The sequence below is a fragment of the Sphaeroforma arctica genome (assembly GCF_001186125.1).
Source record: "Sphaeroforma arctica JP610 unplaced genomic scaffold supercont1.125, whole genome shotgun sequence".
Lineage (NCBI taxonomy): Eukaryota > Ichthyosporea > Ichthyophonida > Sphaeroforma > Sphaeroforma arctica.
In genome coordinates this window covers 81612-96630 of record NW_014040433.1, presented here as the reverse complement: position 1 = coordinate 96630, position 15019 = coordinate 81612, and the positions used below count along the sequence as shown (strand labels likewise).

The 15019-nt window shown below is 39.4% G+C and overlaps 3 protein-coding genes across 3 annotated transcripts; all 3 read left to right on the top strand.

The window, feature by feature from the left end:
- Window positions 1-79: 79 nt before the first annotated feature.
- On the top strand, window positions 80-5695 carry SARC_02719 (hypothetical protein; the record flags this gene model as incomplete). Its single annotated transcript, XM_014303519.1, has 8 exons — window positions 80-90; window positions 1268-1334; window positions 1762-1875; window positions 2468-2563; window positions 3299-3419; window positions 4122-4307; window positions 4755-4924; window positions 5525-5695. The coding sequence occupies 8 exons, from the start codon at window positions 80-82 to the stop codon at window positions 5693-5695; spliced, it is 936 nt and encodes a 311-aa protein (XP_014158994.1).
- Window positions 5696-6561: 866 nt separating this feature from the next.
- Window positions 6562-12029, top strand: SARC_02718 (hypothetical protein; the record flags this gene model as incomplete). Its single annotated transcript, XM_014303518.1, has 8 exons — window positions 6562-6756; window positions 7379-7628; window positions 8090-8268; window positions 8891-8959; window positions 9524-9659; window positions 10349-10556; window positions 11134-11218; window positions 11589-12029. 8 exons carry the CDS (start codon window positions 6562-6564, stop codon window positions 11655-11657), a joined length of 1191 nt encoding a protein of 396 aa, XP_014158993.1. The 3' UTR covers window positions 11658-12029.
- A 1527-nt stretch (window positions 12030-13556) lies between these two features.
- SARC_02717 (serine/threonine protein kinase) lies at window positions 13557-14945 on the top strand. Its single transcript, XM_014303517.1, has one exon. It carries the CDS (start codon window positions 13569-13571, stop codon window positions 14502-14504), a length of 936 nt encoding a protein of 311 aa, XP_014158992.1. The 5' UTR covers window positions 13557-13568; the 3' UTR covers window positions 14505-14945.
- Window positions 14946-15019: the final 74 nt, after the last annotated feature.

The following is a 15019-nucleotide window of genomic DNA, read 5'->3' as shown; positions in this document are numbered from 1 at the left end:
TATATATGGTATATGTTATATAATTATAATATATATATATATTATATTAGTGTGTGTGGTGTGTGTGTGTGGTGTGTGTATGTTAAGCATGTATGTAGATGTATTTATATATTTATATGTAGTGTGTGTGTGTGTGTATGTATGTGTGCGTGTGTGTATGTGTTGTTGTGTGTATGTTTTTAAATATATATATATACATGTATATATATTTATATATTTATATATTCATATATTATAATATATATATATATTTATATATATATATACATAGGTGTGTGTGTGTCTATGAATGTCAATGTGTATGTTTGTATGCATATATGCTTTTTTTGCATGTATGTATGTATTTGTATATGTATGATTTTTATGTGTAGTTGTGTGTGTGCACATGTGGATATGTATATATGTATCTTTTCATGTGTATTTTACGTGTGTATCTATGTGTTCATGTATGTGTGTATGTATATATGTATGTCAATTTGCCTTTATATTTTTCGGTTATGTATATTTCTGTGTGTAAGTATATATGTGTACATATATACATAAATATATGCATACATACATATATATATCATATATATATATATATTTATATATATATATATATATATATATATGTATGTATGTATGTAAATATGTATATATATATATATTTATATATATATATATGGGTATGTGTGTTTTTTTGTGTGTGCGTGTTGCGTGTATGTATGTAATCATGTAATTATGTATGTACTGGTGTGCATGTATGTATATATATATATTTATATATATATATAAATATATCTATATATATATGTGTGTGTGCGTGTGTGTGTATGTGAGTGTGAGTGTATGTATATGGATGTTTGTATGCACGTATGTATTTTTTTTTGTATGTATGTAGGTTTGCGTGTGTATAGTTATGTATGTACGAATGTATGTATGTATGTATATATATATATAGATAAATGTAAATGATAGTATATGTATGTATGTTTATTTGCAAGTATTATGTATTATGAATGTATGTATTATGTATTATGAATGTATTTATGTGTGTATGTTTGCATTTATGTTTGCATTTATGAATATAAGTGTATGGATATGTATTTGTATGTTTGTGTGTGTGTGTGAGTGTATGCTTTCCGGGAATTTGCTCCTTGTACGTATATAGAAATGCAAATGTAGTCAAATTTGAAGATTTTACGACCTAGATAGTTATTCCGTATATGCTATGAAACACTGATGTCAGTTTGTGTTTTGCATTGCTCCGTTTGTTACTTTGCAGCGGTGGACAACCGCCCCAACAACAATATACTGAGGAGCAAAAGCAACAATGGTACCAATACTATCAGGTATGGATTTATAGTCATCAGCATAGGCTCTGCTCTGAAGGTATCTAGTTGAGCTTACATGCTTGTGTCTTTTTGGAGATCTATATCGCCTTTCTCGTCTTTTTCTGCACGCTCAGCTAGCTGCATAGTAGTTATTGTATATCCAGGTAGTGTATATTTTGGACAAAACAAAACATCTTTACACTATTGCAAGTCAAAAGTATTAATAATTGTATTAACTTGCGCAGATTGATGATGAGTGAACTTAAATCTTGAATGAACCACTGACGATTCTACTCGAACCATCTTTCGTATACTTATCAATTGTGGCCTCATCTGTTAGTATTTGTCGGGCATGCGCAACAGAATGATCCCATTGCGACCCAGAAAATGTATATTGTACTCAGTCCACAAATTTTACTTCTCGATATACCTACTATCCTCATAGCAACAGCAGCAGCTACAACATCAACAATTGCAACAGCAACAACAACAGCAGCAGCAGCAGTACTACAACCAAATGCAGATGGGCTATGTCCAACAACAACCCGTACAGGCACAGGTATACCTCAACGCCGGTTGCTTGCATCGACATGTAATTGATGTGTAGATATAAATGTTCGGTGCTGAAAGCTTGTGTTCAAGACTGGTAATTGGGAATGAAATTTTGTATAAGTAGATATGTTTTTGGGGCTCAAATCTTTAGCTACTTCTCGTTGCTATCAATGTCGGAAACCAGTTGTATAGAATGGTGACCCGAGTTCGAGATATAAACATGATTGGCTTCCCGAATCGTCATCAAAATGCATGAGTTAATACGTTCTCTCAGAATCCAAGACATGTGAATGATGCGTCGCAGTTGTTTATTTTTCCTATGCAAAACATCCGTTGTCTCGTTTGCCTCTTTCGCAATGACTAGAATAATGTACACGGGCGTACCCATCGCGAGGATTTAGTGTTTTGTGATTTATTGCGTCATCTTGTCTGCAGCCCTTCAGTATAGTCTTATATTCTTTCACGATTAACATGTATGTGCATAAACCTTGTATATATATATATATGTGTGTGTGTGTGTGTCTGTGTATGTATGTATGTATGTATCCCTATAACCCCAAACTGTTAAACCTCGCTGTCGGTCATTTTCTCCGGCTCAGACCGGTTACTACCCCCAGGCGCAGTACGGCTACCAGCAAACCCCGGCTCAGAATATGAATCACTACGGGCAGTATATTCAATACCCGCAACAACCGGTATGCTATAAGATTTGTTATGTGTAGTATGTATACATCTATGAACGTGCGTTATAACACAACCCAAAAAAAAATGTGGATCGTGTCAGATATCTATATATATAGCTAACTTATATCTTCGTACCCATACACAGAAACTTAGTTTTATGTATGCACTCTATTGGCTAACATAACTTAAGTCTTTAGTTTACATCATTCGACCATGTTCTATGCATTTTATGCACATTCCAAAACCCACCATCATGCAAACAAGTCCACTCGCAGACTAGGCGTCACACATCACACTGACTCGTTAAGTATATGTATATATATATGTGCAAAAAAAAATCTAGATTGTATTAATCAGTGTGTATCTACAATGGAGCTATAGCTCTTCGGGGTTATGGTAGATGGCTCCATCAGGAAGGATGGATCTCGTATATGTATGTATATATATATATATGTATATGTAGACATGTGTCTGTGCGTGTGTGTGTATGTAGATATATAAGTACATATGTGTGCGTATGGCTGTATTGTGTAATTTCTAATGTATACTTCTTACATAGCTTCGTTGCTATGCATATTCTGACATGCGTGCCACGGCCACACGACTATGTATTTACTGTTGCACATGATCAATCCGATTTTGAATGAGTGGATATATATAGAGAGAGAGAATGAGTGTGTGTATGAATGCGTAGGCATAATATCTGATTCTGTATCGCTTTCTATATTTTGTTCTCATTCTTCTAGTCAAACGCAGCCCCTTTGCAACCGGGTATGCAATGGGTGGTCGACAAGGTCACGAACCAATGGGTACAGGCACCTTTGGATATAGCACAACCCTCGGCTAGAGAGAGTTTAGCGCCTCCAGGTATGTTCGAGCGCTACTATTTGCCTTTTGCATAAGCTTCATGTGTATGTTCAGTGCCAGATTGTGTGTGAATTGACTGGTGAGAGAAGGTGATGTAGCCCTTTCATCTACTTATTGCAGTAGCTTTCTGTGTATGTTCAGTGCAAGGTTGTGGGTGGATCGGCTGAGGAGGATAAAGGGATGGTGTATTTATTACCATACTCTGTGCGAATGGATTCCCATTAAATGTCCATAGAAGTTCTGTGCATAGGATACGTATCGTGTGATCCGTAATGCTGTGACATAGCCCTGTCCTCACGTAGATCGGATATCGCAGGCAACCGACCTTACATCCTTACATACAAATTTCGAGCACTTCCCACCTGTTTATAGTATCATTCTATTCTTAGTAAAGGTTTGTACATCTACGTCTGTGCAGGCTCCGCAGCGTTCCTTATAGGATGCCAAACTTTAAATTCTTACATTCTGAATATACAATTCAGCACCTCATATGGGCTTGACTCTGTCTCTCCCGGACGAAATTTCTGTACTTCAGTTCATCTCTCCACTCAACACATGCAAGTCAATTCTGCATACGAATATGCTGATAATTTACTTGAAGTAGGTGCCATCTCTCGCTAAGATATGTCAAAATCATATATAATCATACCAATATACAGCCTTATACATATATTTGTTTATATATATATATATATAATATAGGTGTGATCCCGTCTCCGCCTGAAGAAGCACCTGCACCTCCACCCCCGCCGAGCGGACCGCCTCCCGGCATAGCACCGGCAGGGCCACCCCCTGTAGGGCCACCGCCAAAAGAATCTCCACTGGCTGGCCCATCGCAAGAATCACAGCAAGTCTTTACTGGGCCTCCTCCTCAGGCGCAACAACCAGGTATGTTTGCGTTTGGTATATTTAAATATTTGTGTATTTATTTGTTTATTTATCTATTTGTTTATCATTTTATTGTATCTGTGTGTGTGTGTGTTTTGTGTGCCTGGTGTAGTTTCAGTGTATGCTTTGGATACAAATTTCGGCCAGAGGTGAAATCAATTGTTCACTGGATAGCTCACGAAGGCACCAGCCTTCTATGTACACGTGGATGGTGTTCGGGGTGCAATTTGCCTTCTTGATCTTAATAGCATTCGGTGAAACAATCGATAGAGTAAACTGTATCTCCTGCATGCACAACACGCCTCGGTATATTAATGTAAGGAGAAATGCTGCGACCTATATCGCAATGCACTGTACACCTCTCGTTTCTTTCTATTCTTACAGTTATAGCAGCAATCACTTCCATTGTGCACGCACTGAAATCATTGTGTTATATTATTTTCACAGCGGCACCTCCAGCACCGGAAGCGGCGCCAGCCTGGGCACCAACGTTAGAGCCATTTGTAAACCGATGCTTTATGGGACTTTCGGATGAGCAGGCAGGGCTGATGGACAAGTATCTTGCAAAGTTGCTCGAGATACACAAAGACGATGCATCCTATCAATGGTCGAATGAGGTGGGTTCATATATTGTTTCTTTGTGTAAGGTGTGTTTGTATGTTTTCTTCTTGTGAGATGGTCAAATGAGGTTTCTTTACATATGATTTATATAAGTTCGTGTGGTGCCTTTGTATGGGATGGTCAAATGTGATTGGTTTTATACTTAATGTGGTTTTTTTGGTATCTTTATATGTGATGGTCAAATTGGGGCTTGTATATTGATTATTCGTGTTCGTGTGGTATCTTTGTATGGGATGGTCAAACGTGGCTATTTTTTATATTGTTTATATGATTTTCTGATATTTTCGTATGAGAATGTAGAGCTGGCGTTTCATTGTGCGTGTATAGTGCTGTCGCCTATACTTTGACGGCAAGCCTTTTACATTTTGTTGGCGACTTGATGAGAATTAAGATACAGCTGTACATTGAGATAGCTTTAATACACACCGAATTAAATGGTTTGAAGGGACCCTGTACATATATAATCGCTCCCAAGGTATTGAATATATACCTAATGCGATCTTCTTTTCTGACATATACCTCCATGTTGTCCTCGAAAAGTGTTAAATGACAATCTATACTAAATTTCGATTTTTCTCGTCGACACATACCTCTAGATTGTGCCGACCACCACAGACCTCGAGCGAATGGAGCGCACTGGGGTGTGGCAGCTGCCTAAACAGGAAAATGCCAAGACCTCTTTTACAATTGCTGGTAACAGAGACAAACGGCGTAAGGTGAATATATCTGCTGTATCTGTTGCTCTATCTGTTGCTCATTTTAAATAGAATCTGCTTGCTATAACCACAATCACACTACCATGTTGCAGTAGTATACGTGCGGCAATCGCATTGGGCAGACCGATGTGAGCCAACCGGAATGGAATTACGGGCTGAATGGGTTATCAATATTCCTCAGACTGACAACTGCATTGATTGCGCGTAATGTGCCTCTGAGTGCAGTTCGTATAGTTGCCTATTGCTCGTCTATTGCAAGCATGCCATCAAGTATAGTTGAACATGCCATCGTGTACAGTTAAACATGCCAGCGTGTATAGTTAAACATGCAATCGAATGTAGTTACACATGCCATGTTGTATAGTTAAACATGTCATCGTGTATAGTGAAACATTCCATGTAGTTCAACATCCCATCGTATGTAGTTTCACATGTCATCGTGTATAGTTAAATATCCCATAGTACCTAGTTAAACATCCCATCGTATATAGTTAAACATCTTATCCTTAGTTACACATGTCCTCGTGTATAGTTCAATCCGTCATTGTTTACAGTTAAACATCCCATTGTGTATAGTTAAACATCCCATAGTATATAGTTCAACATCCAATAGTATATAGTAGTCCATGTTATCGTTTATAATTAAACATTCCATCGTGTACAGTTGAAGACGCCGTCGTATATAGACAAATATATCTCCGTATGTAGTTGAACATCTCATCGTATATAGTTATACAAGCCATCGTGCATAGTTAATATGACATCGTGTATAGTTAAATATGCCATTGTGTATAGTTATACACGGCATCATGTATAGATATCCATGCCATCGTGTAGTTATTCACGCCGTCGTATATAGTTTTCCATTTCATTGTGTATTGTTAATCATGTCATCGTTTATAGTTACACATATCATCATGGTTCAGACTTCCATTGTTACTCACATCACCCGACTGCATATGTCCAGACATCCAAGTGGGACGCCAGGGGAACTTCTGATGAGGAGCCGAGCAACCCCCCCCATCTCCATGGGCTTAGCTAGCAGACTTTCGGGTATCAGTGTGGCCGTTGCGGATGAAAAAAAGGGCAAGAACGCTGTGAGGTGGAACGAGGTAAGCGTCTCGATGTATGGTGGGTTAAATGCCCTCTATGTATGAAGTGCCTAGGTAATTGTGCATAGCCGTAGCATCGTATCGAAGCGTAGAGAGGAGGAATCAGTTGAGATCTGTTGTGTATCGATGGGCTGTCGTAGGTAAAATTGCTGGATTCTTCTAAGACGTAACCAGAACCAAATTACCTGATACCTGCGAACACGGTTTAAAAGGCAGCTACCCGAGTTTGTATGTTTGTATGTTTGTTTGTATGTATGTATGTGTGTGTGTGTATATATATTTTTATTTATATATATATATACATACATAATTATGCACACACACATACACACACAAACATACATACATATATATATATATATATATATACATATATATGTTTATATATATATATATATATGTATGTTTATGTTTATATATATATATGTAGTTATGTATTTATATATGTGTATATATATATATATATATATATATATATATATATATATATGTATGTATGTATGTCTGTGTGTATGTGTGTGTGCGTAAGTATGTATGTATATATATATATATGTATATTACTGTATATATTGATGAGTTCCGTGTTTGTATTTTTAAAATAAACATCCACATCGCACCGCAGACAGAGGAAGAAAAGGCGGAGAATGCCCGGCGAGCAAACCGGGCCGCACGGTTTGATGCGCATCTGGATAAATCCAACGGAAACGACCGAGATCAAGGCAACAGTTCAGCGGGTGGGTCTCAGAATGGCTATGGAGATAAGAGGAAAAGCAATCGGCCGAAAGGTGGGTTCAACGAGAACCTGTTGCGAACCAAATACAGGAATCCGTACGAGAGCTTTGAGGACTCACTGCACCTGAAGAAAATTCAAGGTATGCGTCTGTGAGGGGTGTTACTGATTATTGAACAATCGTAGCTTATGGAATTATTGATTGTTATACAACATATTACTTCGGTAAGTGACCTGGGCATACGCACTTAAGAAAATGTGTTTGGGCGTACTGGCGTGAGCCGAATGTGTCTATTTGGGCGTATTGTCCAGCCTGGTGTGTGTAATGCGCTATGGAATACCTGCAGCAAGTGCATCTTAGTACGTTTGTGATGGGCGAGATGATCTTATTTACACGTGCATGTATGTATCTCGCAACGTTAGAGGATCACTTGGCTTCGATATCTGTTTGTTTAATTAACGAAAGCAATCCCTAATCCAACAGTTGCCCTGCTCTAAGTAGGCACGCAACAGTGAACTGTTGTGTTGTCTGTGGCGCTAATATTCAGTATTTACCAGTAATACTGCAGAGAATTCACTCTATTCTGTGCCCATATCACACAGGAACGAGTACTGAGTTAGAAAAGAAGCACCTGAGATTAACGGCCGAGCCCCACCCAAGCACAGTGCGACCAGAACACATTCTGAGGCAATCATTGCAGATGGTAAAAAACAAGTATGTCAAGAATGAAGACTACTTCTATGCACGGGAACAACTAAAGGCCATTCGACAAGACTTGACGGTATGTCTATTATATATGTGTGTGTGTGTGTTATGTACTGCATCTATGTATGTGTGTGTGTGTGTGTGTGTGTGTGTGTTATGTACTGCATCTATGTATGTATGTATGTATGTATGTATTCATGTATATATATATGTGTGTGTGTCTGTGTGTGTGTGTGTGTGTCTGTATATATATGTATGTATAGATACATATATGTATGTATAGATACATATATGTATGTATAGATACATATATGTGTATATGTATATATATATATATATATATATATATATATGTATGTATATGTATATATATACATATATATCTGTGTATGTGTATGTTATGTATGTAAACATGTATATATGTATGTGTACATATAGTATATATTTATAGATATATATATATATATGTGAGTTTGTGCGTGTGTGTGTATGTGTGTGTGTATGTGTATGTATATGTATATTTATATGACTGTAAGTATGTCAGATATGATGATACTTCCATAGTTCAAATAGAAAATACAGTATTTGCACGTGAAGAATATAGCGCAGTTCGTATAGTTTGTATTTTATTTCTTCTTCTGTCTTGCATGACTGACGAACAATGGCCTCTGTATCCCCCGGCACTCACCCCGATACAGATCCAGCAGCTGCGTGGCGAGTTGTCGGTCGACACATACGAAACCCACGCACGTATCGCACTAGAACAGGTATTGGCTAGGATAGTGATAGGGTTATTAGTGTGGTGTTTTGTTCTGGGTCGCTGTGTTCTCCTGTATTGGTGGACTAAAGGGTACGATCCATCTGTAGCATGTTTCCTCTAAATTAGAACAGACGTCGGGTGTTCAACGTTCGATCGAAGTATGAAGCTATATATAGCCTTCGGTGTGTGTGTACTGTCCTATTGCTTGTCTTCAGTCAAAACATGCTACTTCCATTGATGGTACTAGCCAGCGCCTTATAGTTACCCGTCTGATGTATAGGAATAGTGCTGTGATGTGAGGATTGCGAGGCAGTTATCAACAGTGCCATAGCCTTTTAGCAGGACAATACGATACACTTTATGTGTACAGTTTCATCACATGGTGTGTGTCCGCCTCGTGTGTTTTCGCCTGGTTGAAAGAATTTTCTCACCTCCTTCGCCAAGCTGTGCTCACCACCAATTCATCTTGGCAACAGAGGCACTAAAAAAAATGCTAATCTCTCATCTCTGATTTATCTGTATCTGTTGTGTTGTTGTGCTTTGCTATACACGTGTGCGCCTGCTTTATCAGGAGGATGTGGGTGATTTCAACCAGTGTCAAACGCAACTCATCACGCTGTACGCCGAGAACAAGGGATGCCGGCGCAACGAGTGCGAATTCATCGCATACCGCATTCTATACTATGTCAACACCGAGTCAGATGCAGGTGAGCATGTCCGTACAAATATGTTGCAAATCGAGTACTTTTCTTGCTGTGTTCCGTCAACGAAGACCCGAATGCAGGGCCCGTGGTGGTGCGTGCCCATCGCTATCGCACACTAGACTATGTAACCACGGAGACAGATGCAGAGAAGCATGTCGTACACGTCCATCGCGTAGTGTACACTGTCCTGTGTCAACACAGAGCAGATGCTGGTGGATTTGTTGAGCTTCGGCGTCTCTGTACATTTCAGTGTTAACCTTTATGGTAGTGCATATTTATAGCCTATCGGATACATATCTTGTCAACACAGTGGTAGATGCAGGTTGGTAGGTGGAGAGGCTCGCCACTATTCTTTCCAGTGCATACGCCTCATACAGACATGTATATATAAGATGGAATATGGCACTTCTATGCAGATTTACACACTGATTGTATGGAGGGTTGAATCTTATTTATGATTAGTGGACGGCTTTCTTCGCAAATACGGTGCTTTCAGTTCTTGTCTTTCGTCAAGATTGCAGCAGTTGAAAGTGGGTGTTCAGAGCTTGGGCAGCTTTCTACATCCGCATGCGTAGATATTGTGCGAAATGTACTTGTTGAGTACTTCTGGATGAATATATAATACCAATTTGACTCGGAAGTATACAAGTATATTAACAAGTTTCTACCATATGACTTTTAATCATGCACAGATCTGATAGCCTTAAGGAAATCGCTCACACCGCGGCAGAAGCAAAACCCCGCTATAGAGCATGCACTGGCTGTGTTTCAGGCGGTTTCCATGACCAATTACTATCAAATATTCAAATTGTATCAACAAAAAATAAACTTGAACAATTATGTCATGGACTTCTTCCTCCCCAGAGAGCGGCTGAGATCCTCGAGAGTCATTTGTAAAAGGTATGGGTATATACTGTCTATGGCATGATATTCATTTTACATTCCGCACAATTGCTTATATGTATGTATCACATGATCGTTACTCACATAGAATTTGTCCCGAAAAGGAACCGGACTTCAGATATGGATTCGTAGGCTAAATCATATCCCGCGTAGAAGTATTCATATATGTATAAGTATATGTATATGTATGCATATTTAAAATGTATGTGTATATATGTATTATGTATGTGTGTGTGTGTGTGTGTGTGTGTATTAATATTTATATTATCATTATTATTATTATTATTATTATTTTAATTATTATTATATATATATATATATATATATATATACATATATACATACATATATATGTGTGTGTGTGTGTATGTGTGTTTGTACGTGTTTGTGTGTGTTTGTGTATATATGGTCTGTCTGTATTGTGTTTGTGCCTGGTCCTGGTGTATGTATATGCTGAATGCGTTGAACTCGTTGCACAGTTTCAAGGGTGGTACACGTTCTATTTCAGTGCAGCGGATGTATCTCTAGTCCATTCTGATCGCACTTGACTGATATTGCTTGCTTATACGAACAGCATGGGTCCGACCGTGCCCAGCGACTACATAGTGGAATCATTAGGCTTCAGGAACCGACTGGAGGCTATTAGCTTTCTAGAAGACGTATGTATGATTGTGCGCACCACGCACACTATACACTCTTTTTCTTCTAGCGTGTGTGTGTGTGTTTGCCTGGTTTTTATGTGTGTGCATCGTTGTGTACCTTACCAATTAATTCCATCGTGAGAAAAAATTCAAAGAAAGCGTGTACATACAAGTATATATCTAAGTGTGTGTGTGTGTTTTATATATTTATATATATATGTGTGTGTGTGTGTGTGTGTGTGTGCGTGTATCCGTCATCCTTTGTGCGTATGAGTGTGATATATATTTAGCATTTGTTTGTATATGAATGTAGGTAGACACGCGTGTATTCATATACATGTATGTATACATTATCTAATATAGCCGTGATTTACTTCGCAATTGGCAGAACGGTGCGATCTTCAAAGACGAAGACTGTACCCTTGTCGATACGCTGGCTACCAGGAAAGCCTTATAGTAGAAGATCAGATAAGCGTAATTTAATGGACTTGTGATTGGCGAACCTGCTCCCATATATCTTCCCGTGTATATGCCGCAATATTGTATCCGATACGCACATAATCAGCTCAGCCGGAGTACGTTCCCAATGTAGTCATCGAGTCGAGTGATTGAAGTGTGGGCTTTTAGCGTGTAATCATATGTGCAACAATCTTCAAACACATGTCGTCCTGCTGGGTAGTTATTTTTCGACGAGGTTTTCAGGCTCTATTCAAGTCTTCGCTATCATTCAGGTATGCAGATCCGGTAGATACAAAGGTAAGTGTTTCAACAGGAACTTAACCAGGCCCCTGTAGATCCTTGTGGCCGGCCCCCGACTCCCAGGTGCGATCTGTACTATTAAGTTATGGAGGCACACTTTGGAGATGCTTTCGAACGCTCGGCACGCGCTAGTACCTATCCGAGGCTGCATGGTACATTTCTAGCTGTTATCGCCAGCACCCATCCTGCAATTTGGCACGGCACGGCCCCTACACAATCTTACAACCTGTGGATTCCCAGAACCATGGGAAAGAAGATTTGAGACACTGCAAACTTACCATTCTTGCCGTCTCTATGCATACACACATCACACGCACAAGCACACCTTTATCGCGCAAGTATGAGTCCTTTCATTATTTGAAAGTGCGGAAAGGGTTCATCATTGATGCGCTACCATATGCCGCGTGATTATAAGAATATGTACTTGATCACACGACAGTACGCAGAAAGACTATACTGGCTATCATCATACCCGCAATGAACATTGTCAAAATACTGGCCACGCCCGCCTGAGACCACAATATTGGGAGTGTTGGAAGTATTGTCTGCGGATAGCAAAGGAAATGAAATTTTGTAAGCGTATATATTTTGCTCTAAATTGACATTGCCGTTCGGAAGCCGAAGCCAAAGATGTACTATTTATACTCGCGTGCACCCATCAGTCGTGGTGATATATACACCATATAAGAATGGAAGGAAATCTGCACTTTCTGCCAATCGAGATTCGAAAGAGGCGACACTGGTGGTATTAATGATAAACTCAATCCTGGAACGAGCCGGTACTTGTAGAAGGGTGTGTAAGATTGAATCAGTGCGCCCTTTAATTCATCTGTGCACTGAAAACACAAGCAATTAGAAGAGAGCATAAGCATGATATGGTGCTGATGCGATGCGGAAGCTACTGAGAGACGTTTCTAATATGTACATACAAATGGCCTTAGGCGGGCACATGAATTCCCGCCACATATGGCAGTCAACACAGGGTGTGTACTCCCTTGTGTGCATGCCTTGATAAAGTGCCCATATGCATAGCGGCGCTTCGGGGAAATTCGCAGATAACATCTGTTAATCTTTATAGTGTGCGTTTAGTGCACAAACAGGGGAAATGTACCAATAGGGTGTAAAGTACCGCGTTAAATGAGGATGCAAATCGAAATAAAGGATCTCAACTCACTCACAAGTGCAACATGCCGATTAAAATCGTATTTAATTTCCCCCAGTGTGAATAAAAGTCATAAGAATGATAAAATGCTTGATGGTGAAAAATCTCGAATTCCAATTTGCCGTTCGTATGGACTTTATTCAAATTCAGAAAAGTTTACTCATTTAGATCCGCTCTTCGAACAGTCTCCAAGTTATGGCCCAACTGTAGAGTGGTAGAGTAACTGAGTTGATATCAATTTAAAATACTGCGATATGGAATTGCCTAATTCGGTGCATAAATGTTAAATAAAAATGCCGACACCTCGGAAGACACCCTGGAGGCACTCCAATTCCGCAGAAAAGAAAATTGTCGCAATGCTATTGTCCTGAATTTATAAAAATGAATACATATATAAGAGAGATCTCTTAATCATATTGGCTATATACAGTACTTCAAGGTTTCAACATGTTAGTGTCAGCGATAAGGACCAAATCGGGCCTACTACCTAACGTTTCCCCATCTATTATAGTTGAATTACTTGCAATGCTTACTATGAGTAACGATACACTCGACGCTGCGTCTCCACGTTTCCTCAACGAACAAATACTGCATGAGAGTGTGTCGGGATCTATCTATAAAGTGTACGATACGCATTTGAGGAAAACTGCAGCTGTTAAGAAATTCAATACTGATCTCTCAAGCATCGCCCGCCACGAGTACGAAATATATACGGCTATTGGAGAGCATCCCAATGTGGCACAGGCGTATGATTTATTTTACGATGATATAAATCAGCAAGCCTGTCTGGTTATGGAGTTCTGCGATGATGGATCTCTGGTAGACAGACTTACCGTCGCCCCAACTGGTTTCGGGCGTGAGGAATTCTTACACTACAGCCGACAGTTAGCTGCTGCAGTCATGCATATGCACTCGAAAGGGGTCGCACACCGAGATATCAAGGGAGACAACGTCTGTATGATGTCGTCTGGGCGAACACTGAAGCTCTTAGACCTGGGCGAAAGCCAAGTTGCAGAACTCCCGGTAGAAATACTACAGTGTGGTACGATCACGTATTTAGCACCAGAAATAGTAAGCGCGACACACACTGCGCGAAGCAGAGTAAACATATACAACTGGCATTTCGATTTGTATAAGTCTGATGTTTGGGCGTTGGGCATTACCATGTATTCAATGTCTACCTCAAGGCTGCCCTTCCAGTTCGCACATGAGACCGATATTGGTTATCTGCATTATCTACGGAGAGACACATTTGGTGACTGGGACACCTGGTGTAGTATCGACGGAGACATTCAAGAACTACTGCTAAATATGTGTGACCCCGACCCAAATATTCGCTGGTCCATGGAGCAGGTCGTGCACTATTTGAGTGCTTTGTCGTGAGTGTATCATACTTTAGGCTGGTAATAATTCGACTCATCTAGTAAGAGATATTTTTGGAGGCTGGAACACATAGTGTAGTATCGAGAGAACATACAGGAACGAACCAATGCTGCACGTGTCTAATACCGATACCAGTGCTCGTAGACCATGAAGCAGGTCGTGCAATATTTGAGTGCTCCGTCGTAAGCATATAATACTCTTGAGGATCTAAGGTGATATCAAGTCAGCTCATCACAAGCGAGACGGTTTTATTCAAGGACATAAGAAATGTGCCCACACAAAAAACAGTAGGAGCATGAAGTGCTAAATCTTTTCTCTCTGTGATAGATTAGTAGCAACACCTCAATTATGAGAACGCAAAAAAAAAAAACTGTTCTTTACACGTATATGAAAATAGCTCGATCACATGGGTACTGGTTACCAATAAACACGTTCAACAAACCTGTGTACTAAAACCCTTTTACACGACTTGTGTTAAATTTATTTAATATCGCATTGCAATCCACAGCTGTAGG